General features: G+C 45.0%; 1 protein-coding gene across 1 annotated transcript in view; it reads left to right on the top strand.

The window, feature by feature from the left end:
- The window catches only part of DMXL2 (Dmx like 2), a 1902820-nt gene that overhangs the window by 206508 nt on the left and 1668353 nt on the right, over positions 1-27959 (top strand). Inside the window, exon 10 of the mRNA XM_044076363.1 lies at positions 15492-15645. Within this exon, the coding sequence (XP_043932298.1) occupies positions 15492-15645 (154 nt within the window). The remainder of the gene's footprint in view (positions 1-15491; positions 15646-27959) is intronic.

Below are 27959 nucleotides of genomic sequence, written 5' to 3'. Positions count from 1 at the left end.
AGTCTTAGAGTTTATAGGCAGTTGCCAGGACACCACCAGTCAGTTGGCCAGTCTCCCATCAGAGTACAGTCCTTAAGGAGAAAATGAATGAAAATGACAACATCAGATATAAAAGTTATGTACTCACCATAACTATGCATCTGTGTCTATTTTTGTTTTTCCTCAACGCTTCCCTCCACCTTCCCCATCTCCCTTTTTTGTAGAAGTGATGTGATGGAAATTTTGGAACCAGTGTTCCTTTTTGAGCCCCTTTCTTTATATTTTTGTGTAGGCTATAAACATCCTTTTTCTCATTGAGCAGCAGAGCCGATCTGAGGTAAAACGGGGGTCTGGGTCATTATAGATAAAGAGAGGAGCTCAAGAGTCTGAAGAAATGTGGCCAAGCTGGATCTGAGGTCGAATCCGAAACCCATTCATTGAGGAGGAATGAAAGTGGACAACACAGATTCATAGTTATGGTGAGTACATAACTTTTTATTTCTTCTTGTTTTTATGACCGTGGTAAATGTTCTCACCTCATGAAAGATTTCAGTGTTTATTCTCTAGAACTTAAATTTCAGTTTTACAGTTAAATTATAAAAAGCTAGCAAGTAATGTAAATAACGTATAATGTGATGTCCTATCTCGCCTTCATTCTTAATTGATTGGGTTCACATCCAGTCCTAGGATCCATTGAAACCTTTATTTTCAGCTCGAGGTCCTCTGCCAGCACATGCCTAACTTCTTATCCCAGCATGCACTAAAACCATCCTCGGATCTCGTTTGCCGCTGTACAATGGAGTGTTTGTTTGATAGCTCTGGCTAAGTGTACATCTTTTGTTGTTTTTTTGATAAGTTTTTAGTCACTATTCCTTGGATTACTATAGATTTGTAGGGTTTTATTGCTCCGTGTGATATTGGGGTTTTCGTTCTTGAGCTGTTTTTTGATATTGGCTGTCATTTTTTCACTAGACCGTGTGTTTCTTGTTTATTCCCTTTCCCAGCTTGTTCTTCAGGTGTGTGATTAGTACAGTTCATTTAAATTAGAGAACTGTACCAGAGCCCATTTAAGTTAGAGGGTTGTGTCCTTGGTTATTTCCTGTAGAGCTTGTCATTTTTTCTTTGTGTTGTGATGTCCTTAGTAGTTTGACCCGTTTAAGTTAGAGGGTCGAGCCAAAAAAAAAAAAAAGAAAAAAAGTCTGTCTCTCTTTTTCCTTATGAGTCGTTTTAGTTAGAGGATCATGAACTTCCTTTTTCCTTGTTACTGTTTTCGTCTTTGATAAGATGTTTGGTAAGGATTCTAAACCTATAAGACTGAAGAGGTGTGAGAGATGCAGCAAAAAGATGCCTCTCAGCAATAAACCACACCCTTTGTGTTTATTGCCTCAGGGCAGACCATCTCCAGGAGTCGTGCTCTGTTTGCCACTCTTAATCATAGAGTCCTCCTAGAAAAGAAATATAAGCTAATCTTAAAAGGCCTACTTAAAACCCCCTTCTGAGAGACACTGGAAGAAGGTCCATGTTCTAGGTAAGATAAGACCCCTTCTGCAAAGTCAGACAAATCTTCAAAATTTGGCAAAAGACCTTCCTCCTCTTCATCCTTGGATCAGGCATACAAGATTCCTTGTCTGTCCTCCTTGGATCCAAAATCTGTTGGATCAGAAATGGCTCCATCGACTCCCGATACCTTCTTGCTTGGTGCCAGTGGAGTTTGAGCTTAGCAGCCAGTCCCCAACTTTGGAGCCAGTCTCCCCTTTTTTAAGATCACCTGTATTACAGAAGACTAAATCTCCCACTCCCTCGACCCGATCTTCCAGGAGTCTTTGAGATGATGATGTGGATCGGGTGATACAGAGGCTGTTATAGACACCAGCACTGGCCAAATTGTTGTTGGATCATGCCTCCAGGTCTTCGGATCTGACTACGTCCACTCCCTCTGCTCCAAATCTTCCTCTGATCCTGCAATTGGCTTCGGAGTTGGAAGATCATGAGTTGGTACTAGTGGAAGTGTCAGATCCAAGACCCACCACGGGTTCCACGGATCTGACCATAGCTCAGACTTCCTCAGCTCCATTGGAGCTAGAAGGGTCTAGGAGCTGACACTCTCCAGTTGAATCCGGGGAGGTGGGTCAGATTGGACAGCTGTCTGGTCCGACTTTACCCCTCGGGGCCTTGGCTTGGGTGAGTTTGGCTCCTACCTCAGCCTTGAGTCCATCATCCTTGGTTCTGAAAGTTCATTTGGTTTCTTTGAATCTGGGGGTCCCTTCAGATCAAGGACATGGGGCATTTGAGGTCATGAGGAGGGTTCTGTCTCAGTAGACGGCTCTACAGTTCTCTACAACTGTTCCTTCCTCTAGATCATCGGTGCTTGCCTCTTTACCCCTTGCCACCCACAGAGATGCAGAGACCCTAGGCCTCAGGATGCCCCGCAGGGTACCCCCCATTCTTATGAAACCTCCCAAGAATACCCTTCTGAAGAGGTCTCTCAGATGAAAGCGTACAAGAGGAAGCACTTAGCCTACCCAGAGGAGTCAATCACTTCTCATATGGACCTCTATGAGGGAGAATGGTCTCCATGGTTACCTCTTGATGATGTCTCCTTTGGAAACATTCTGGAAATGTTAAAGCATAGAGGTGGCAAAGAAGTCTGTATACCTGAAGGTTTTTGGGTCTCACCCTTCCACCTCGTGGGTGACTCTGTCATTTGATGATCTCCTTGAGCTAGTTTCTTTAAAGGCGTGGGAGTCCTCAGATTCTGTGGAGCCTACTCCTAGGAGGCTAAATAAATTTATTACATTTCCCCCCTGCCAAATCTTTTTTAACAAGGGGAATCCCAGTCGATGCCATGGTCGTGGCAGTGGCCATTAAGGAACTCTGAGACATCTTCTTCTGTCCATCCCCTGAACAAGGAATCCAGGACTATGGACAGGTACGGAAAACAAATTTTTTTCTTCAGCGGCCTTTTCTGTCAGATCACTGAACTACCTCACACATTTTATGAGACTGCAGAGGGATCTCCTGAAAGAGCTAGGGGATGCCCTTCAAGGTTCAGTAGCTGAAGTAGTTGCTGACAATGTACCTTCTCAGCTTGCTACCTTAAACTCAGTTGTTAACGCATCCATGAGACTCATCTGCTATGCAATTGATGGAGCTAGTAGAGCAGCGTGTTCTGGAATTTCCCTAAGGAGACATTCTTGGATGCGCTTGTGTGACTTCGCTGAACCCTTTAAGTCTTCCTTTGTTAACACCTCATTTGACGGCTCATCTTTGTTTGGGCCTAAGGTAAATGACACACTGACCAGGTGTGAACAGGAAGGAAAGACTCTGTCTGCCATAGGATTCTGTTTTTCCATGCCTACTAGACCTTATCTCAAAGGTCAGAAAGGTAGTGGTAAGATGTGGTTCTGAAAATAATAGAGATCTCTTTAGGACACGTGGTGAAAGTTCCCCCAAAGGTAGAGGGGGAAGTAATAATAGAAGATGCCAACCTCATGGCAGAGGGGGTCTGCAAAATCAGGGCAACAGAGAATCTTTCTTTGGTAGGCTCTTTCAATGCTCCTGAAAGGAGCCCCGATTGTCCACCTCTGGAGGCAGCCAGGGGTTGCTTATCTTTGTACCCAGAAGCCTGGCGACAACTAACAAAAGACAAATGGGTGCGAAGCATCATATCCAGAGGTTACATCATCCCGTTTTCCCTTCCCACTCCAAAGATGAAAAAAGTTCTGGACAGTCCACCCAGTCAAAAGGGACAGGCAGCTCTAGAGATTCAAAAGTTGTTAGACAAAAGAGTCATCCAAGAAGTCTCTGCAGACCATATAAGATTCGGAACTTACTCAAGATTCTTTTTAGTTCCAAAGAAAACAGGGGACAGGAGACCCATTCTGGATATCAGCATTCTAAACAAATCAGTAAAGAAGAGCAAGTTCCGGATGGTGACACTGCAGTCGATACTTCCATTCCTGAGAAAAGACGATTAGATGTGCTCTGTAGATCTCCAGGATGCGTACTACCACATAAAAATGAACAGATGATCCAGGAGACACTTGTGCTTTCGGCTGTGAGCCAGTCACTACCAGTTTCGAGGTTTGCCCTTTGGTCTCACTACAGCCCCCGAAGTGTTCACCAAATGTATGGTAGTAGTATTGGCTCACTTGAGATGTTTAGGATTCCAGGTGTTTCCATACTTGGACGACTAGCTCTTAACTTACATGACCAGACATCTGCTAATCAAGGCCAGAAATACAACCTTGCAACTGTGCTCCCGCCTAGGGATTACCATAAACTACAAAAAAATCTGCCTTAGTTCTTTCTCAGCATGTGGTATTCATAGGGGCAGACTTAGACTCAACATAAATGATGGCAAAACTCCCACCAGAAAGGGTCCAATCTCTAAGGCACCAGGTGACATATATTTTGAAAAGAAAGCCCCATCGAAGATAGTTCTCCAAGCTCTAGGACTCATGGTGGCAGCAATAGCTCTAGTTTTCCTAGCAAGTCTACATATGAGGATTCTTCAGTGTTTGCTATTCACTCAGTGGTTGATGCAAGAACTACCAAAGTCTCACAAAATAATCACAACAGAAACTTGCAAAAAGGATCTTCAGTGATGGCTACACTCCACTCAAGTGACTGTAGGTCGACCATTTGTTCAGTCCCAACCAGTGGCCACTGTGACCATGGATGCCTCCCGGATGGGGGGTGGGCATTATCTGGGAAGGACAGTCCAAGGCATCTGGAGAACCACAAGGCCCACTTACTCATCAGTGTCCTAGAGATGAGAGTGGTGCTTTTAGCGTTGCAAGCATTCCAGGACTCCCCCTCCCCCCAGGAACCATTGCAATCCAGATGGACAATATGTCAGTCGTATGGTATATAAACAAAGAAGGAGGGACCATATCTTAGCCTCTATGTCGAGAGGCCCTGAGAGTATGGCAGTGGGCAGCCTCCTCCCAATGCTTTCTGTTAGCAAGGCACATCCCGGGGAAATCCAAAGTAATAGCGGACAGACTCAGCAGAGCAATTCTGATACCTCACAAGTGATCCCTGAAGCAGGAAGTAGCAGAAAAAGCCTGTTGGCAAAATCCATGAATACAAAGTGCAGCAGCTGCAGCAGCTACTTTTCCCTCATCCCCCCAACAGGGGAGTCACCAAGGGAAGCACTCTCACACGATTGGCCCCCAGGTCTCCTCTACACCTTCCCCCCCTTTTCTACTAAGTCCCAAAGTCCTTCAGAAAGCCAGTTGTTTGGGAAGGGACTTGATACTCATTGCTGCCTACTGGCTTCACCAAATCTGATTCCCCTTCCTGTGGCCTCATCTTTGGGAGGAGCCATGGGTTCTGGACCTACTTACTCATGCATCAGGAATGCTCCACCCATCCCTTCAGACCCCCAAACTGACAGTGTGGCTGCTTCGATGCCAGCGATAGCCAGGCTTTCAACCCTCTCCTCTCGGGTTAAACACATTCTAATTTCTTCTCACAAGGCTTCAGCGAGGAAGATTTACAATAGCAAATGGAGGAGATTCTGTTTAATGGCTGTCTATAATCACATTGATCCTCTCTGCTCCTATTAGTTTCATCCTAGACTTCCTAGGTAAACTATTCAATGAAGGTACAGCTGCAGCTACTATTAGGGTTCAGCTAGCAGCGATCTCAAACTTCCAGTTGGGAGATAATGGCACTAATATAATGTCTCATAAGCTATGCAAGTTTTTTCTCAAAGGTACTATTTTTGTTAAGAATCTATGAAGGCTCCTCCAGAGCCTTGGGATCTGAATTTTGTTTTATCTTGTATAGTTTTTCCTCCCTTTGAACCAGCATCATTGTGTGAATTAAAACTTTTGACCTGGAAAACCATTTTCCTGGTGGATGTACATAGTTACATTTCTACCTACATAGAACTGCTGAATTCTGGAAATTTGATCAACTGTTTGTTTCCTTTTCAGATTCTAAGAAAGGATCCTCTGTGTCTAAAGTTACGCTTTCTAAATGGCTGTCAGATTGTATAACTTTTGTTTACAAGTCTCAAAATAAGAACTTCCGCAAACAGTTAAGGCTCATTCTACAAGAGCCATTGCTACTTCTTCAGTCTTTCTGGCTAAGGTGCCTATTGACACTATTTGTGCTGCAGCAACATGGGCTAACCCCCATACCTTTATCACTCATTACAAAGTTGATTTGGCCTCCAGGAGTAGGGCCTCCTTTGGATCCATGGTTTTGAGGAATATTCTCCTGTGAACCACCCAAGAATCAGGTTGCTAGGGAACCTGTCCCAATCAAGTAAGAATGAAGATGAGATAGGGCAACATCACATAAAGAAGTTATGTACTCACCATAATGTTCCATGTGTGTTGGCCATCTTTGCCTTCATCCTTACATCCCACCCACCTTCCCCCTTCCTTTTTTAATCCTGGAAGACCGGGTGTAGTCAATTGGATCCCCTTGATCTCTGCCCTTCATCAGCCTCTGAGTCCTTCCTTGGTGTTAGGGAATATGATTATAAACTGGGCAAACGAGATGTGAGGATGGTTCCAGTGCATGCTGGGATAGGGAGTTAGCCATGAGTTGGCAGAGGACGTGAGCTTGAAAATAAAGGCCAAGATGGATCCGAGGATCTGATCTTAACCTAGTCAAGTAAGAATGAAGGTGAAGATGGACAAGACACATGGAATGTTATGGTGAGTACATAACCTCTTTTTCTACCAAAATTTTGAAAGTAATATATAATGTTAAGTTGTCTCTCTTGCCTTCATTCTTGCTGGTTGGGTTCGGAGCCGACCCTCGGCTCCGACTCGGCCATTTTCTAAAGCTCGAGAGCTACTTACTGGCTCGAGGCCTCCCTATATCCCACAATGCTTGGCGCTAGATCCCCAGATCTCATTTGCCGCTTCAGCTACGAGGTTGCGCTTCACTGGCTCAGGTCGTATTATTCTTTTGTATTTTTAGTAGTTTAACTGTTAAATATTTTTTTTGCGAATCTTTTTCTTAATCAGAATAGTACTGCAGACTAGTCTTAGGTTTCCTGTGTTTTTCTGACCCTTAGGAAACTCGTTTTTACTTAGAGAGTCCCCCCCCCCCCATCACCCTAAGTAGGCCGTTTAAGTTAGAGGCTATTCCCTTCCCATTTACTTTGTTTTTCAGTAGGAAGTAGTGTTTAGCCTTTGTAGTCTAAAATCATAGTCTCTTAGTTTTAGTTTGTATAGTTACCCAAAATTTGTTGTGTGAGGGTGTGGGACTAGTGTGTGTGTGTTAGTGTGTGTGTTTTTTTTGCACTAGTCAGAAGTTTCATCCGTCGGTATTCCTTTTATCTTCTAGCATGTCAAAGGATACCAAGGTATCAGGGTTCAAGAAGTGTGACTCGTGCTGTCAGAAAATGTCTCTGACAGACGGTCACACTTCTTGTGTTTATTGTTTGGGTTCCCTACACCTGCAGGACTCTTGCTCGGTATGTCATGCATTTAGTCCGGGAGTCCTGCAGGAGCGTAGGAACAGGTTAATTCTCAGGGGTTTATTAAAACCCGAGGGATCTCCGGAAAAGTCTCAGACAGCTAAAACCCCTAAGCCCACCAAGCCGTCGGCTCCCAGTACGGAGCCGTTGCCAGGTGGAGCATTTGCTTCAATTTCGGTTCCGGCCGGGACCGAAGTATCAGAATCTCTCTCGGCTCCGACCTTGGTGTTGGAGCCGTCAGGGAGCCGTAAGAGATCCAGATCGCCATACCTGGAGTCGATTCGCTTGGCTCTGGGATCACTGTTGCTACAGTCCGAACGGAGCCATAGGTCCCACTCTTCTCGGTCCTCTGGGCTGTCCGATCATGACTTGGAAAGAGTGGATAGTAGACTCCTCAAATAGCAGGCCCTGGCTAAAATGTTAACTAGCCCTCCTCATCAGGCTGTGGCTGCTCCCCTTTCTGAAGTAGAGCCTCCTCCGACTCCTCCTGTCAGTTCGGAGCTGGAGCTTGTTGGGGCTCGGATCCTGGAAATGTTGGCGCCGTTGTTTCCCTTTCGGCTCCTTTGTCAGCTCCGATTTCTTCAATGGTTCCGTCCTTGGAGGGATCTGGGCGCCGAGACTCCCTCGTCGGCTCCTTGGGGGCAAGTGGCATTGGACCCTTGTCCGACCCTGTTCTCCCTCTCGGAGCTTCGGCGCAGGTAAGCTCGGCTCCTACATCGGCCTCGGAGCCGTCCTTTTCGGTGCTGGAGAGGATTCCCATCTCCTCGGAGTGGGGGCCTTCTTCTGTGACGGACAGGGGCGCCTTTGAGGTCATGAGGAGCGTGCTGACTTCTGAGTGTGCCTCGATCAGCTCCTTCAGCTCCTCCCCCCAGGGTGCCTGCTTCGGTATCTGCCCCTCCTCCAGACCTCAAGCGAGTGGACCAAACGCTCCAGGTCTCCCCACTGAGTGTATCTTCCTCTTCTGAGGCCTCCCCTGAGATTTCAGAGGAGCCCCCTCGAAAGAGGAAATGTAAGAGGAAATATGTTGACTCCCCAGAGTCGGTCACGTCAGATACTGACTTGGAGGATTCTGAAGGGTCCCCAAGGTCCCCCTCTGAAGATGTCTCTTTCTCAGACATCCTTGAGATCCTTAAGCAGAGGGGGAACTGGTCTGCCCTTAACCCTTCTGAGGCCGAGTCTGTATACCTGGATGCGTTTGGTTCTTGCCCCTCCATCTCCTAGGTGTCTCCGCCTTTCGATCCATTAATGGAAGTGGTGGCTCGGAAGGCGTGGTCAGCTCCGGACACCCTGGAACCAACCCCTCGCAGGCCCACTAAGTTTATCACGGCCCCCCAAGATAAACAGCTTTTGACAAAGGGTGTCCCCGTTGATGCCATGGTGGTAGCAGCTGCCACGAAAAAGAAGTTGGCTGATACTTCTGTACCTGTCCATCCCCCTAACAAAGAGTCTAGGACGATGGATAGATACGGAAAGCGGAAGTTTTCCTCAGCGACCTTCTCCATGCGGTCGCTGAATTATTTGTGTCACTTCACCCGTCTTCAGAGGGATCTCCTCAAGGAGCGAGAGATACCCTGCAAGATCCATCAGCTGTGGGGGCTCAAGACAAGATAAACTGCCAGCTGGCGACTCTTAATTCTATCGTTAACTCCTCCATGCAGCTCATTTCGTATATGGCTGATGGGGCGAGTAGAGCCGCAGGCACAGGTGTGGCTTTGAGAAGGCATGCCTGGATGCGGTTATGTAACTTCACAGATCCCTTCAAGGCGTCTTTCACCAACACCCCTTTTGATGGTTCGGCTCTGTTTGGACCTCAGGTGAAAGATACACTTACCAGGTTTGAGCAGGAAGGCAAGACTCTCTCTGCCGTTGGAGTCCGTTTTTCCACTCCCGCTAGACCATACCCTAAAGGTCAGAAGAGTGGGAAGATGTGGTTCCGGAAACCCCAGGGAGCCACGCCTGACACACGTGGTGAGTTTCCCTCCAGAGAAAGAGGAGGAACAACAATAGATGCCGCCCGCGGGGCAGAGGGGGTCCGCAGAATCAGGGCAGCAGAGAATCTTCCTCTGACAAGCCCTTCCAGCACCCCTGAGGGGCTGCCCGGCTGTCCACCTTCGGAGGCAGTCGGGGGGAAGGTTGTCTCTGTACCCAGAAGCCTGGCGTCTCATCACTTGAGAGAGATGGGTACAGTCTATCATATCCAGAGGTTACAAAATCCCGTTTGTCCACACTCCCTTAAAATCAAACAACCCCATCCCAGATGTTCCACCCAGTCTAAGGGAACAGGCAGTACAAGAAATTTCAAGACTGCTAAAAAAACGGGCCATCCAACAAGTCCCAGCAGACTAGCAAGGATCCAGAATTTACTCAAAGTTCTTTTTGGTACCAAAGAAGACAGGGGACTGGAGACCCATTTTGGATCTCAGCAGACTAAACAAGTCTGTTCAAAGAACGAAGTTCCGGATGGTCACGCTTCAGTCCATTCTACCCTTTTTGGGTCAGGACAATTGGATATGCTCCATAGATCTTCAGGATGCATACTACCACATCAAAATGGACAGGCTTTCCAGAAGGTTTCTCCGCTTCCGGCTGGGAGCCAGTCGTTACCCGTTCAGAGCCCTGCCCTTTGGTCTCACCACAGCCCCCAGGGTGTTCACCAAATGCATGGCAGTGGTTACCGCTCACCTGAGATGGCAGGGATTCCAGGTGTTTCCATATCTAGATGACTGGCTCCTTACTGCTACCACCAGACATCAATTGCTAAGAGCCAGGGATTATACCATCCAAACATGCTCCAACCTAGGTATCTCAATAAATTTCGAAAAGTCTGCATTGTCGCCTTGTCAGTCCTTAACCTTTATAGGCGCAAGATTAAATACGAAAGATCTGTCTGCAAGGCTACCAGTAGACAGAGTGGCAGACATTTGCCGACATGTACAGGTATTATTAGGATGCAGAAAGATTCAGGCCAGATTCGTCCTAAAAACCTTAGGTCTCATGGCAGCAGCGATCATATTAGTTCCCCTGGCTCGTTTTCACATGAGGATTCTCCAGTGGATGCTTTTCACCCAATGGTCCTTTCAACAACTTCCTTTGTCTCACAAAATAATAATCACACAATCATGCAAAGACCACTTGGCTTGGTGGATGGTCTCTCCGTCAGTACCCCAGGGCAGACCATTTGTCCTTCCTCCTCCTCCAGTTGCCATGGTGACCACGGATGCCTCCCTGATCGGGTGGGGGCATTTTCAGGGCAGGACAGTTCAGGGCACCTGGCAACCCCACGAGTACCGCTTGCACATAAATATCTTGGAGATGAGGGCGGTGCTTTTAGCGTTGCAAGCTCTTCAGAAATCTCTACCCACTGGGACCATTGCAATTCAGACGGACAATATGTCTGTAGTGTGGTACATCAACAAGCAGGGCGGAACCAAGTCATATCCCTTATGTCGAGAAGCACTCAGACTATGGCAGTGGGCGATCTCCTCTCAACGGTTTCTGATGGCAACGCACATCCCTGGGAAGTCCAACGTCATAGCGGACAGGCTAAGCAGAGCTATTCTTATGCCTCACAAGTGGTCTCTCAGCCGGACAATAGCAGACAGAATCTTCCGCAAATGGGGTCAGCCTTGCTGCGACCTTTTCGCAACTCCTTTCAACAGCAAGTGCGACAATTTCTTCACTCTCTTCCCTCTTCCCGGACACTCCCCCAGAGACGCTCTAATTCAAGATTGGCCCCAGGGACGTCTGTATGCATTCCCACCTTTTCCACTAATTCCCAAACTAATTCAGAAAGCTACCGTGCTGGGTTACAGGATGATCCTCATTGCCCCCTACTGGCCTCGACAAATCTGGTTCCCTTTCCTGCATAGTCACCTTCTAGAGCAGCCTTGGAATCTGGACCCAGTTCCGGACCTCCTGATCCATCAGTTGGGCAGGCTGCATCAGTCTCTCAACCTCACTGCTTGGTTGCTCCACTTCCAATCATAGCCAGACTTCCCAGTATTTCCAATTCAGTGCATGAGATTATCCTTTCCTCGCACAAACCTACAACCAGGAAGACTTATGCTAGCAAGTGGAAACGTTTCTCTTTCTGGGCAGAGGCTAGAAATATAGATCCCTTCACGGCCCCGGTCCATAACGTTCTGGACTTCTTAGCAGAACTTTTTCAAGCAGGCTCCTCGTCGGCCACCATTAGAGTTCAATTAGCGGCAATCTCTAATTTCAATACGAGCCTGTCAGAAACCAGCATCATGTCCCATAAGCTTTGCAAAGCCTTTCTGAGAGGAACAATCTTGCTCAGGCCTCCAGTGAAAGATCCCTGCCTCCGTGGGACTTAAATTTGATCCTAGCTTCCTTGATACTTCCTCCCTTTGAACCAGCAGCTTCCTGCCCCTTGAAATTGCTTACTTGGAAAACCCACTCTTTGGTGGCCATTACTTCAGCGAGGAGAGTTTCTGAACTTCAAGCCCTTTGTGTTCGTCCTCCTTATCTAGTTTTCCATAGGGGTAGAGTTTCACTCAGGACTAATCCTTCGTTCCTTCCTAAGGTCCCCTCCGAGAACAATTTGAATCAATCCATCGATCTGGCAGTCTTTTTTCCAAATTATTCCAACAAATCTGAACACAAATTACACCAGTTGGACGTTCATAGGCAATTACATTTTTATTTGCATAGGACTGAGCAAATAAGGAAATCAGACCAACTCTTCCTGTCCTGTGCGGAGGGTAGACAGGGTCGACCAGTGTCTAAAGTAATCTTATCCAGGTGGTTGTCCTCTCTTATTACCCTTATTTATCAGTTGAGGCATAAAGAACTCCCTGCTAAACCTAAAGGCCACTCTACTAGGGCTTTAGCTATGTCGGTAGCTTTTCAAGCAAGACTACCAATGGAAGCCATTTGTGCGGTGGCCACATGGGCCACCCCTCATACCTTCATTTCATATTATAAATTGGATGTGGCCCCTAGGAGTAGAGCTTATTTTGGTTCCACTGTGCTCAAGAGTCTGTTCCGATGAGCCACCCAGGACTAAGGTGCTAGGGACGCTGTCCCAACCAGCAAGAATGAAGGCGAGAGAGACAACTTAACATTAAGAAGTTATGTACCTACCATAATGTATACCTACCATAATGTTCCATGTTAGTTGTCTTCTTCTCGCCTTCTTTCTTGCGTCCCACCCTCCATCCCCCTAGCCTAGATGGACTGAGAAGAGTCTTCCTATGAGTCTTGTCACTGGCTGAGTCTTTACCGTTTTATGTCCTCTACCTTTTTTCTTCAGTCCTCTAGCTGAAGTCTTGTTTTTGGGACAGTTGTCCTCTTGTGTTATGTTGGTGTTAGGTCAACGAGATCTGGGGATCTAGCGCCAGGCATTGTGGGATATAGGGAGGCCTCGAGCCAGTAAGTAGCTCTCGAGCTTTAGAAAATGGCCGACTCGGAGCCAAGTGTCGGCTCCGAACCCAACCAGCAAGAAAGAAGGCGAGAAGAAGACAACTAACATGGAACGTTATGGTAGGTACATAACTTCTTATTCTCTTTAGTTCTTGCATTTGCAACTAATCCCTTATTTTTTTTTAATTATTATTAAACTGTTTGAAACCTTACTGCTCTGTAATGGTGGCCATCTTGGTCCTGGGTCTTTGTAGACAATGTCCTAGGATCATAGGAAGTCAACAGACTAGTCCATCCCCCTAATATACAAATTGCAATGAATAAAAAGTAAACAAAAAAACTTGTTTGACGTTATATTTTTGACTAAACAGACTGCAATTTAAGCAGTGGTTGAACACCTGTATAAATGTACCATATCCATATTACATTTTTAATTTTTTTTAATCAGCATAAATTCTAGACTAAATGTAAATGACACAGATACCAAAAACATTTCTTCTTCTTCTTTCGGCTTTTTCCTGGTTAGGGGCCGCCACAGCAGATCACCTGTCCGCTCATGATCGTCAGTGGAGTTTTACAGTGTCAAGTTGCCAGCCCGGCGCCCAGCCTTCCACGGAAGGCACACACACATAGATGCACTCACACCTAGGGCCAGTTTAGAGTGTCCAATCCACTTACAGCATGCCTTTGGAATGTGGGAGGAAAACAGAGCACCCAGAGGAAACCCATGCGACCACAGCGAGGACATGCAGACTCTGCACAGAAGGCACTCCAGCCGAGGATCAAACCGGAGAACCTTTTGCTGTGAGGCGTCAACGCTAACCGCTGCACCATCGTGGCTGCCCACAGATACCAAAAACAATAAAAAAAAAAATCCAGTTATAGCCATTCATCATAGGTCCTCTGTTGGCTTTCTATGACACAACCACACAAGCAGTAAGAGTGATTGGATTGGATTGGATTGGAAAGCAGGGTAGTAATTCCAACTCCTACAACAAGGAGTGCAGAAGAGCAAAGAACCAGGTAGCTGCAAAGTAGCAGCATAGTAGTGATATTGTAGCTATAAAACAATGGAGCTATCATGGTAGCTGTACTCTGAGCCAGCACTACTGGTTTAAAAGTACAGGAAAAAGCAGTTCAATGTAGATAGATGTAGGCATGTCAGAATCTCCATTTAGAAAGCAGTTAGCATCAATAATATGTAAAGATCTGCTTATGTCTGTCAGCTGTCAGTTTCCTGATTATCCGATTGTATTGTTGTTTGTCCTAGAGTTTTCTTGCACCATGTAAAATTATTTTGTGTACCCAAGTTTTGGTAACTTTGTAATTTTGCCTCTGTGCTTTAACTTTATGCTTAAGTAGCTCAATGTCTTTGTCTTTTATTCTGTCGTTTGCCTCCTTTGATATGCCCTTACTTGTACGCTCTCTACTTGCTTAAACTGTTTTGTGCTCACTGTTTGTAGGTAGAAAAAACAACTTTACAACTTTTAAGAATAACAAAACAGTGTTTTAATATCTAAAGTCTGTTTTAATGAAAATATTTTCTTCTAGTCAGCTTTGTAATGGTTATAACTAGGGAACACAATTTGGCACAAAAGTGTAACTTCTCACCATATAGATTCCTAAGCAAAGAAAGCATATCGCCTAAAAGTTTATAGATCACTTGTTTGGAGCACTGCACAGATGGGCGATGCTTTTCCCCTTGGCCAAGAAATTGAGAATCTGGCTAGGTAGTTTCAGCAGGAAGTGGTATAGTTTATTAAAATACTGATTAGTATGAGTGTACATTTACAGTGAAAAGTCACCAGCTTTTCAAACTTTTTTCAGTGTCCTAGCTAGGAGCAAAAATTTGGCTTTAGTCAGTGGGTGATGTGCGTCTTCATTGATTATGGGGGACATGTATTCCTAGCTCTGTTTCTTTGCACTTTCAGTCAGTCCGGTGATGCTAATTTCATTATGTGGGGAAAATGAACCCTGAAAGCAATACCATTTCTTCCTGCAAAACTTAATATTTATGGGTGATTGGCTGCTGGACAATGAAAGATGTGGGTTTGAATTAACATTCTATTGACACCTTTTAGCTTTATAAATAATTTTGCATACTTTATCTTTTGAGAAACTTTGGACATGTGCTTTGCAAAATTGTATGTGCAGGCAAGCATTGACTGCTCATTCCCCATGCCACTTGATCAGCTCCTGCAGCAGGCGAGGATCACAGTCAAACCCAGGTTCTTGGTCTGCAGTCAGTGATCCATTCCTCTGCACTACAGAGCCAGCTAAATTAGCAACCTTTTTAAGCTGCATGGGTTTTACAGCTCACTTTACCTATTCGTTTAAGTGTATATGTATATTCATAGGAATATAGGAACAGTACTAGGCAAGGGATCATGAAGGACAATAAGATATCTAGCCATATACACTTTTAAGCAGACACACTTAAAAGTCTGTGACTCCCTTTGCATTAAATGATTGTGTACCTGAGACCTATTTGTGATGCTACATGCCTTGCATTTTAAATTATTTTTGTTTTATAATTTTCAAATGCTGACATGAATCTATTACCAGTGCAGCAAGCTAAATTTGCATTATTTGCAGTTTAAAATGTGACAGTACGTGATATATATGGATCAGTGTTGTGATGTTTTTTTTTTTTTTATCTCCTTGCTTTTCCTCTTGCCAGGTGACAGGTTATTAACTGCAACTGATAGTTTGCAGTTATGGGCCCCTCCACTTTGGGACATCTTGAAAGAAGAAGATGATTGCGATGAAGATGTTGAAGCTGAACACATTATTCAACCTGTTTTAAATGACTGGAAATGTATTTGGGAATGCAGGTAAATTAAAAGTAGAAAAAAGAGATCATAGAGATGTTGAAGTTTTGTGGTAATTGCTCCCCCATCCCCCCACCCAAAAAATTTGAGAAGAACAAATGGATTTTAAATTTCTGTAGGAAGGGCTCAATGCTAGGAAGTTACTTCTGTGATGCTGTCCTGAGAGAGTTATCTGGCATTGCCAGATTAAGATGGAGGTGAACCTTTGTACAGTCTGAGCTTGAACTTCTTTGTATTCTGTGTTTTAATTCAGTTTATCTGTTAAAGGGGTAGCACATAGTGGGCCTCACAGTCACTCACCTTTGCAAGTTTAGAACTTGATCTGTTTAACAGGGAAAAAAATACATTAGATTAAGCTGAAGTAGCTACTTCAGCGGACTTTTACAGCTGTGGATGATACCTATAGAAGAATCTCTGAGGTCTTGATGTGTAACCCCGAGGACACTGTATCTGTTTGTCTGTGGTACTACTCATGACCAATTATCCTTGCTAAAAGTAGCTTTTTCTTTCATGTTAAGGCAAGCATTTCATCTTCTGTGTTTCAGGATATCTGCATCATATGTTCACAGGTAAGCAAGGTACTATATTGGCAGAATAATGGCTATAAAACTTTGATCAGTTTTATTCAGAAAGGTAAGGAAGAGACTTTTGTCATAAAAATTATGGTTTAAATATTCTGTGTCTTTTGATAATACAGGTATACTAACACATTTGCCACTTGCATGTCCACAACAGTCACAAGCTGAAACTGCATGTCTGTCGTGTATTTTCCTTAAAGTAATTTAAATGTTTAAAAAAAAAACAGGATAGTTTTTACAGATATTTTGCAATCTGTCTAAGTGATTACAGAAGTGGTCACCTAATTGACAGCTTGTAAACTGTCATCCCCCTCCCCCTTATTCTTTTGTTACCTTCTACAAGTTGGAACCCACAACAGCTACCTAATTCTCCCCATTCTTGCAACAGCAATAACAGAGGGAATCAAAGATCATTTTGCTACAGCAGTTGTGATGTCCGTAGCCATGTTTAAAAAATGCTTCTACTTAAAATGTATGCGAGGCTGCAGCTTGACCAAAATTTCATGATTTCTGTAAACAGACTGTTGCCCAATTCTGAACCATGGTGGAGAAGGAAGATCATCACCATCAGCCCCCTTTTTCCCATTTTTCTACATGGAGTTGTGTTATCATGTTAACTGTCGCCAACTCTCTCAATTCAGTGCCACACTCTTGCCTTTTTCAACACTCATGCCTGACTGATGCAGATCTTCTTTCACACAATCCATCCAGCTCTTTGCTGAATGTCCTTGCTTCCTCTTACCTTCTTCCTGTCTGTCCCATATTTTCTTCACCAGATTGTCTTCTGCTTTTCTATGCATGTGCCCAAACTACTATAATCTGTTCTCTTTGATCTTTCTTGGAATTGTAGCTACGTTGGCTTCTGCTCTTGCATCCTCATTTCTTCGTCTGTCCCACAGTGTGCTTCCTACCACCTTTCATAGGCAATTCATTTCCATCACCTCAAGCTTCTTCCACTGTTCTGCCTTTACTGCCCAGGTTTCTGTACCATACAGTAGTACTGGTCGCACCAGTGTCTTGTACACGTTGCTTTTCAGCTTTAGCATTCTTCTGTCATAGACTACACCTGATACTCTATGCCAGTTGGCTGCAGCCCCTCTGATTCTAGCTTTGACCTCTTCATTCAGACTACCCTTCTCCTCAACTACCCCTCCCAGATACTTGAAGCTGTTTACCTGTTCCACTATCTTCCCTTCTACCTCTATTCTCAGCTCCTTCTGATTTCCCCAATTTACTGCCATTATCACCATTTTATCTGTGCTTAGTTTTATCCCAAGTCCCTTCAGATTTGCATTCCATTCTCCTTTCCTTTGCTGAAGTTCTAGCTCAGAGTCTGCCTGTACTGCCACATTGTCTGCATACAGCAGCTTTGTTGATCCATCCCCTCCAACCTGTTTGTTAATGTAGTCCATCACCAGTATGAACAGCAGTGGGCTGAGAGCTGAAACCTGATGTACATCCACTGGGTACCCCTCTGTGAGGCTGAACACTATTCGTACTGGAGTCATTGGGTCCTTGTACATAGCCTGCACTGATTCTACCAATGTGTCTGGGACCTCAAACCACTGCAGTACTGCCCAGATCAGCTTTCTTGAGACCTTGTCATATGGGTTCTCCAAGTCTAGGAATGCCCAGTTGGACTCTCTCCTCATTTCTAGCTTCTTCTCAAGTATCGGATCAATTGTGCTGCATCCTGATCTGAATCCAAACTGCTAATCTCCCATCTTGCATTCTACTACTCTGCTTATCCATTTATCAATCACCCTCTCCAGAACCTTCATGCAATGTGATATGAGTTTGATACCTCTGTACTGCCCACAGTTGTGGATGTCCCCTTTCTTCTTGTACACTGGCACGAGTATGCTTATTCTGCAGTCATCTGGGATACTTTTTTCTCTCCACACTGCTATTAGTACCCTCAGGAGCCATTTCTCCCCTATCTCACCCAGCATCTTTATCATATCTGCTGTGACCTCATCTGAGCCTGCTGCTTTTCCTGACTTCATCTTCCTTAGTGCTGTTCTTACTTCTTCTAGGGTGGGCTACTCTTCTTCTCTCATCGTAGGCTGTTTCTGGGGCAGTAAAGCTTCTGTGGGGTTTTCTTCATTCAGAAGCTGCTGGAAATACTACTTCCATCTGCCTTTGATGTCCTCTGGACTGGTGAGCAGGTTGTTGCTGGCATCCCTTATGAAGGGTGTCCGACTGTCTTCTTTATCTTTCTGTCTTTGCCTTGTAACCTGATATAGCTTCTTTGTGCCCCTTACTGAGTCACTTTCCAAAAGTTGGTACAGTGCCTCTGATGCCCTATTCTTTGCTATTGCAACTTTTTTTGGGAGATGTTTATTATATTAATCTGCTGCAGCAGCCTTAGCTATAACAGCCAAGCTATCCTGCCATGGGTATAATAGCCCGCCAGCTACCAAAGCTTCAGGGCACCTTCCGTGTGCCCAAACTGTCAGGCAACCTGAGCTGAGCTGACAAAAAGACAAGTTTGAGTGCCAAGCCATTCAGAGCTTTACAGCAACAGAACAATATGCTCCTTTAAGGCTTTTGAGGATCACCAATTGGCTTGTGCTGTTCCTTTTCTGGTCAGATAATTTCTCTTTGGTGGAAAAAATCTTCCATTTTCCTTTTTTTTTTTTTTTTTTTTGTTCTGTTTTATCACTTTTCCCTTCAGGAAAGTTGTTTTAAACTAGGAGTGCTATGTTTTAACAGACTGTCACAAGTCTCTGATGTACTTTAAAATGCAGCACTCATTTTTCCTGTCAGTTTAAAAGTGGTAGAAAGTTACTGAAAACATTTTTTTCTGTGTCAAAATTGTATTTATTTTACTTTTGTGGGGCTGGCATAGTGTTTTAAAGTGCTTTTTACTACGTTTTTCTGTCAAAAGATTACTTTTTAGGCTGGTAGTGTTTACTGGCATTTGTTGTTTGTCTTTTCCAGGAAAGTAGCACCGTTATTTGGCCAGACCATAAAACAACTAGTCCCAATGTTGCTCCTCCTTTCTGTTACAAAAGGGAAAAAAAATTACCAAACAACCTTTGTCACCACAGCAGGCCAGCAGTTTGCCTTAGCGTAGCTAGGTGTCTCAGCTGTGGCTATTTGTTGTACCTTAAACTACTCATCTTTTTTTTACCCTGGATCCTTCTGGTATAGCACTTACAGCCACTGTGGACCAGGGGTTAGCCACGGCCGCTGCGACTGTTGGGGTTCCGTCAGTGGACAAGAAAGATCCAGTCTCGTCAGTCCTGGGAGGGAAAAGAAAAGCTTTCCCTGTTGTGTCAGAATGCTGTACCCATCCCCCTGGATGCTTCTCCTGCCATTAGTAACATGAAGGAGCCACATTTTTCCTGTCAAAATAAACAGTATAAACCAAATGTGTATACTCCTCCTTCAAATTTCTTTGGATAAAAGTAGTTTACTGGGTGGGGATCTGGGTTTCATTCAGGCTATTGGTCCTCGTTATAAAGTAGTTTCTGATAAAAGAAAGGATACCTGTTTTCCTTAAGAGATTCAGGATTCTGAATATGAAAAGGAAGATGCAGGATGGATACATTTTTTTCTCCCTCAGATTTCATATTCAGACTCCGAGGAAAGCTCAGTTTCTGATTTTCCCATAGGAGGTTTCTCCCTGTCTGAGACGATTACTAGACTGTACCAGTGTTTTCAGTGGAAGAACAGTGAGATTTCTCAGTCCCTCAGAAAATACTGAGTTGTTACAGAAGGAATTTCCAGATCCTACACCTACTCTTCCTATGCTGTTTGCTTTAGAGGATATGTATATTACTGTGTGCAGTTTTCCTAATAGTCAACCAGCTGTCCCTAAAAAGCCAGAGAGAATGTATAAAGTTCCTCAATCTATTAAATTGTACATTATTCCCAAACCTGACCCAGCATCTATAGCCCTAGTTGATCCCAATACTGCTAAGCACCTATTTAATTCCAAACCTACTTTTTCTGATAAGGATGGGAAAATTATTGATGGGTATAGGAAAAAGTGTATATTTCTGCTGCTTTGATTATCAAAATTTTGAGTAGTCAGGCTCGTATGTTAAAGTTTGTTCTGTCCAATTGTGAAAGTATGAAGAATGTTATATCTACAGTTTCTTCTTGTGAGGAAAAATCTGCTTTAAATAACTTAGTTCTTTCTTTTGCAAATAGTTTCTCAGCACAATCTCACACCATAGGTATCCTGTATTCTGTTATAACAAAACTGTGTGGCAGATAAGCTGTGCAGCACCAGAGCAGACCCTCATGAATGGAAACTAGATCAGAGGTCTTCCAAGATTTGATCCATCTGTTGGGAGTTTCTCAAACAGACCTCTTTGGCTTCTGTCTGAACAATCAACTGGCAAGATTCTGTTCCAGGAGTCCATGTAAGAAGACCTGGAAGACATATGCCTTTTTTTCTTTTCCTGGGAATGTTCCTGTATGCTTTTCAACCTTTTCTACTAATATCCAAGGTACAGCTGAAGATTGAGCAGAAATCTCCCAAGATCATTGTGGTGACTCCCTTTTGGCCCAGGCAACCATGGTTCTCCCTTCTTTTGGTAATGGTCAGGGCAATTAACACAAACTTCTTCACAGACTGGATCTACTCACATAAGAACTCAGGTGTTTGATATACCCTGCCATCAATCGACTTCATTTAACTGCCTGAATGATAGGGTCTTTATTCCTTTTAGGTACCTGTTTACTGAGAATGTGCAGCAGGTACTAATGGAGACAAGAAAGCCTACTACTAGAAAATCGTATATTAGCAAGTGGAAAAGGTTTTCTAGTTTGTGCCAACAACATAACCAGCACTCATTCAGTGCTAGTTGTTCTCTGGTTTTACAATATTTTTGAGTTACTATCCTATGGCCTTACTTATTTCTCTGTTAATGTTCATTTATCTGCTATTTTAGCATGTCTACCCATGGACCCTCCTTTCAGTGAAGTCTCATGTCAAAATATATTTGAAAGGGGGTTTGCACAAGAGGCCTCCTTGGGAATCTTAATTGTGTTAGAGAAGCTAACACTTGATTCATTTGAACCAGCTAACCTAACTGATTGAGGTTCTTAACATGGAAATCAGTTTTACTGATTGCTCTAACCTCTCCAAGAAGAGTATTTGAGTTGCAAGCTCTCATGGTGAGGGAACCCTATCTCATTTACCACAGGGACAGGGTTTCTTTGAGAACTAATCCTTCTCTTATGCCTAAAGTTGTATGCAAGTTTACTTTAAGCCAAACTATACATCTCCCTATTTTCCTAACTGAACCTGTAAGTGATAGAGAATTGGATGTCCACAGACAACCCCTGTACTATCCTGACAGAAATAAATCTTTCGGATCATTGGATCAGTTGTTTATTTCTTGTGAAAGAAAGGAGAAGGGACATAATGTGTCAAAACAGACTCTTTCCAAATGGTTGTCTAAGGCTGTTTGTTACCTTTTGTTGTATTCACAGTGACAAAACTAGTACAGACAGGGTAAAGTCCCCACTGTACCAGGCTCTTAGCTTTATTTCTGGCTTTTTGGAAAAGGTTGGGTACTTGAAGTATTCCAGAAGCTGCTATTTGGTCCTCTGTGGATACTTTTACAAAGCGCTGTCAGGTTTTGCTAGGATCATTTATCAGGGGCTCTTGGACTCTTCTCCTTTCACTTCACAAATATGGTAAGCTAGGGTATTTACTCATATAGTTAAGGCTGCTGCAGTAGTGATCAGCATGATGAATGTAGTACAGTTGTGTAAGTAAACTTAACATAACAGTAGATCTTCAAATAATCACTGCTGCAGTAGCCGCTCCCTCCCTCCTTCCATCCCCCTTATTTTTTAGTGTGTTTTTATGCTAGGGGTGTGGACAATTGTTTTTTGTTGTTCCTAGCATTGTCTTTAAGGGCTCAGGCTCCTTCCCTCCCTCTGTTGGCAGAAAAGCTCTGAAGGGCTTGGTGCCCAAACTTATCTTTTAGTCAGCTCAGCCCGTGATTCCTGACAGTTTGGATATGTGGAAGGTGCCCTGAAGCTTTAGAAGCTGGTTGGCATATCCTTGGCAGTATATAACCCCTTGTCTGTTCTAGTTAAGGCAATTGCAGCAGTGATCATTTGAACATGTACTCTAATGGTAAGTTTCTTACACAACTGTGCTTTCTGCATGATGTTCTGACACAGCTGTCTACCATTCTTTTTTTTTTTTCAGTATTGACACATTGCAGCAGTAAAATACCTGTCAGTATTCTAAACAAAGGTCTTCCTTAAAGAACACCACTTTTGTTTGAAGTTCCTTCTATGACCGTAAATAACGGAGTAAAATAGACTTTTGAAGCATTTCTGATAAACTGCTAAGACCTTCCTTTCTGGCTTTCCCAGATTTTGAGTTTGGAGCTAATTAGTAAGCTGTTTACATTTGATGGGTTTGGTTTTGTAGTAGTTTCTTACTAGAATATCTTTTAATTTAATACAAGATCTAGTGTTGCCTTTTTCTGTCTAATTCAACATGTGGGTTGCCTGATATGGATGGAGCTGACCTTGGTGCCTTGTATCAAAGCTTTGGATCCAAGAGCTCTGACTCCTTCTCTACCTACACTTCCGCTCTCCTGTCTGAATTACCTCAGGTTTAATTTGCCACCTGACTAAACCAGACACATGGACCAAGAGTGTCATCATTCTTCATGATGAGTGAAAACCTTTCCTCCCGTTTCAGAATTTTTTTTATAGCTATTAGATTTAGCTAATGTTAGGGTACTAATGGTTGTTATCAGTGTGTTTTTCTAGTTTTTTTCTCACACTTCTATGTCTTTATATACACACACACACACACACACACACACACACACACACACACACACACACACACACACAAATGTGTGTGTGTCTGTGTGTGTCTGTGTGTGTATGCATATGTCTATATAGTATTAAGATAGGAAGCTAGTTATTTAGATAAATATAGATCTGATGTTTATTTTCATTCTCTCCTCAACTCTCGGTCTCCGATCTGATGCTTTGATTCGACTCAGACGCTTTTACTAGCTCGTGATTCACTGAAAGCTCTCAAACTCCTCCCTTTCCCATAACATACCATGTTAAGTTGTCTGTCTCGCCTTCTTTCTTGCTGGTTGGGTTCGGAGCCGATCCTCGGCTCCGACTCGGCCATCTTCAAAAGCTCGAGAGCTACTTACTGGCTCGAGGCCCCCTATATCCCATGATGCCTGGCGCTAGATACCCAGATCTCATTTGCCGCTTCTGCTGCAAGGTTGCTTTTGCTGGCTCAGGTCATATTTTTCTATTTTATTGTTAGCTTTTATAAAAAATTTGTATTCTAGTTATAGTAGTTATAGTTATAGTAGTTCTACCGGTCTAGTTAGCTATTTGTAATTTACTCTCCTTTCCCTCGGAAACTCATTTTTTGTTAGAGAGTTTTCCCCTCCCCTCCTTCCCCTTTTGTTTCTTCAAGGTAGCCATTTTTAGTTAGAGGCTAATCCTTGTTTTTCCATATAGTAGTTTTATTAGAAATTGTTATATCAACAGGTTTATTACTATTTCTTAGATATATAGTGTGTGTGTGCCGTTAGGGTGTGGTAACTTGTGTTGAGTGCGTGTATTTTTTACTAGTTACCTACTTCCCTTCTGTTGCTTTCTCTCTGCGATTGATATTTCCTTTTTACAGGAATGTCTAAGGATACGAAAGTATCTGGATTCAAGAAGTGTGACTCATGCTGTCAGAAGATGTCACTGACAGATGGTCACACTTCTTATGTCTACTGTTTGGGCGCCCTACACCTGCAGGACTCTTGTTCTGTGTGCCACACCTTTAGTCCAAGAGTCCTGCAGGAGCATAGAAATAAGCTAATCCTTAGGGGTTTGCTCAAACCTGAAGGGTCACCGGCTAAGGCCCAGCCAGTGAAACCCTCTAAGCCAACAAAGCCATCGGCTCCCAGTTCGGAGCCGTCGGGCATGACGTCTGCTTCAAATTTGGTTCCGGCTGGAACCGAAGTACCTGTATCCCAGTCAGCCCCGACTCTGATGTCAGAACCGTCAGGGAGCTGAAAACGCTCTAGATCTCCATCCCTAGAGTCTATACGCTCGGCTCCGGTATCGCCTCTGTTACAGTCGGAGCGAAGTCACCGATCCCATTCTTCTCTGTCTTCTAGACTATCTGATCATGATTTGGAAAGAGTGGTGAGCAGGCTTCTAAAATCGCAGGCCCTGGCTAAAATGTTATCCAGCCCCCCTCATCAGGGTTCGGCTCTGCCTGTCTCTGCAGTAGTTCCTCCTTCAACTCAACCCTTAGGTTCGGAGCCGGAGCTTGCTGGGGCTCGGATCGTGGAACCATCGGCGCCGATACCTACCCTTTCAGTTCTGTCGTCGGCTTCGATCGCCTCCATGCTGCCGTCCTTGGAGGGATCTGGGCGCTGGGACTCCCTCATCAGCTCCGAGGGGACAAGTGGCATCGGACTCTTGTCCGACCCCGTTCTCCCTCTCGGAGCTTTGGCACAGGTGAGTTCGGCTCCTACATCGGCTTCGGAGCCGTCTCTCTTTGTGCCGGGAAGGATTCCGGTCTCTTCGGAGCCGGAGCCTTCTCCGCTGTTGGGAAGGGGTGCTTTCGAGGTCATGAGGAGTGTGCTGGCCTCTGAGTCAGCCCCACGATCAGCCTCATCGGCTCCTCCCCCCATGGTGCCTGCATCTGCCTCTGCCCCTCCTCCAGACCCCAAGCATGGGGAACAAGTGCTCCAGGGCACCCCATTAGGTGTATCTTCCTCTTCCGAGGCCTCCCCTGATCATTCAGAGGAGCCCCCTCGAAAGAGGAAATGCAAGAGGAAGCATGTTGACTCCCCTGAGTCTGTCACTTCAGATACCAACTTAGAGGATTCGGAATGGTCCCCGAGATCCCCCTCTGAGGACGCCTCTTTCTCAGACATCCTTGAGATACTTAGGCAGAGGGGGAACTGGACTACCCTTAACCCTTCCGAGGATGAGTCGGTATTCCTGGATGCATTTGGTTCCCGACCCTCCACCTCCTGGGTGTTCTCCGCCTTTCGATCCACTGATGTCTATGGTGACTCGGAAGGCATGGTCAGCCCTAGACACAGTGGAACCAACCCCCTGAAGACCCACAACATTTATTACTGCACCACAGGACAAGCAATTTCTGACAAAGGGTGTTCCCATTGATGCCATGGTGGTAGCAGTGGCCACAAAAAAGGAGTTGGCTGAAACTTCTTCGTCTGTCCATCCCCCTAATAAGGAATCTAGGATGATGGACAGATATGGGAAGTGGATGTTTTCCTCAGCGACCTTCTCCATGAGATCGCTGAACTACTTGTGCCATTTTACCCACCTTCAAAGGGATCTCCTTAAAGAGCTAGGAGATACCCTTCAAGATCCATCAGCTGCGGGGGCCCAGGCTAAGGTTGCCTCCCAGCTGGTGACTCTTAATTCGGTAGTAAACTCCTCCATGCGGCTCATCTCCTATGCAGCCGATGGTGCGAGTAGGGCCGCAGGCACAGGCGTGGCCTTGAGGAGGCATGCTTGGATGCGGTTATGTAACTTTGCGGAACCCTTTAGGGCATCTTTCACCAATACCCCCTTTGATGGTTATGCACTTTTTGGACCACAGGTGAAGGATACCCTTAACAGGTGTGAGCAGGACCACAGGTGAAGGATACCCTTAACAGGTGTGAGCAGGAAGGCAAGACTCTCTCTGCTGTGGGAGTCGTTTTTTCACTCCTTCGAGAACGTATCCCAAGGATCAGAAGAGTGGGAAGATGTGGTTCCAGAAACCCCAGGGAGCCGTGCCTGACACACGTGGAGAGTTCCCCTCCAGGGGCAGAGGAGGGAACAACAATAGACGCAACCCTCGGGGCAGAGGGGGCCCGCAAAATCGGGGCCAAAGAGAATCTTTCTCTGACAAGCCCTTCCAGCATCCCTGAGATGCTGCCCGGCTGTCCACCTTCGGAGGCAGTCGGGGGAAGATTATCGCTGTACCCAAAAGCCTGGCAAAGTATAACACAAGACAAATGGGTACTGTCTGTCATATCCGAAGGCTACAAAATCCCCTTCTTTCGCACTCCTTACATTCCCAACAAATCCCTTCCAGATGTTCCACCCAATCTAAGGGATCAGGCAGTTCAAGAAATATCAAAACTGCTAAGAAAAAGAGCCATCCAGTCAGTCCCAGCAGACCAGCAAGGATCCGGAACTTACTCAAGGTTCTTTTTGGTACCAAAAGACAGGGGACTGGAGACCCATTCTGGATCTCAGCAGACTAAGCAGGTCTTTTCAAAGAACGAAGTTCTGGATGGTCACGCTACAGTCCATTTTACCCTTTCTGGGTCAGGACAATTGGATGTGCTCCATAGATCTTCAGGACGCGTACTACCATCTCAAAATGGACAGATGCTCCAGAAGATTCCTCTGCTTCCATCTGGGAGCCAGTCATTATCAGTTCAGAGCTCTGCCCTTTGGTCTCACCACAGCCCCCAGGGTGTTCACCAAATGTTTGGCACTAGTTACCGCTCACCTGAGATGGCAAGGATTCCAGGTTTTCCATATTTAGACGACTGACTCCTTACTGCTACCACCAGACATCACCTGCTGCGAGCCAGAGACTACACCATCGAAACTTGCTCCAAACTAGGCATCACAATAAATTTCGAAAAGTCTGCATTGTCGCCTTGTCAATCTATTACCTGTATAGGTGCAAACTTAAATACAAAGGACATGTCAGCAAGACTTCCATTAGACAAGAGTGGTAGACCTTCGCCGACATGTGCAGGTCTTATTAGGATGCAAAAAAATTCATGCCAGATTCGTCCTAAAAACCTTGGGTCTCATGGAAGCAGCTATCATACTAGTTCCCCTTGCTCGTTTTCATATGAGGATTCTTCAGTGGATGCTGTTCACCCAATGGTCTTTCCAGCACCTTCCAGTGTCTCACAAGATAATGATCACACAGACATGCAAAAACCAGCTTGCTTGGTGGATGGTTTCCCCATCAGTACCCCAGGGCAGACCATTTGCTCTTCCTCCTCCAGTGGCTGCGGTGACCACGGATGCCTCCCTGATTGGGTGGGGGGGGGGGGGTATTTTCAGGGCAGAGCAGTCCAAGGCACCTGGCAGCCTCATGAGTACCATCTGCATATCAATGTCTTTGGGATGAGGGCCGTGCTTTTGGTGTTGCAAGCTCTTCACAACTCTCTTCCCACCGGGACCATTGCAATTCAAACAGACAATATGTTGGTAGTGTGGTACATCAATAAGCAGGGCGGAACCAGGTCCCTACCCCCTATGTCGAGAAGCACTCAGACTCTGGCAGTGGGCGATCCCTTCCCAATGGTTTCTGATAGCAGCGCACATCCCTGGGAAGTCCAATGTTATAGCGGACAGGCTGAGCAGAGCAATTCTCATGCCTCACGAGTGGTGTCTCAATCAGACAGTGGCGGACCAAATCTTCTGCAAATGGGGTCAGCCTTGCTGCGACCTTTTTGTCACCCCCTTCAGCAACAAGTTCAACAATTTCTTCTCTCTCCTCCCTCTTCCTGGACACTCCCCCAGAGACGCTCTAGTTCACGATTGGCCTCAGGGACTTCTTTATGCATTCCCTCCGTTTCCCAAACTAATACAGAAAGCTACCACATTGGGATGCAAGATGATCCTCATTGCCCCTTACTGGCCTCGACAAATTTGGTTCCCGTTCCTGCATTATCACCTTCTGGAGCAACCCTGGACCCAGTTTCAGACCTCCTGATCCATCAGTCA

This window comes from Protopterus annectens, chromosome 7.part0 (genome assembly GCF_019279795.1).
Source record: "Protopterus annectens isolate FY-2018-M chromosome 7.part0, PAN1.0, whole genome shotgun sequence".
Classification (NCBI taxonomy): Eukaryota; Metazoa; Chordata; order Ceratodontiformes; family Protopteridae; genus Protopterus; species Protopterus annectens.
Note: the sequence above shows the minus strand (reverse complement) of the source record. Positions and strands in the feature narration are given on the sequence as shown.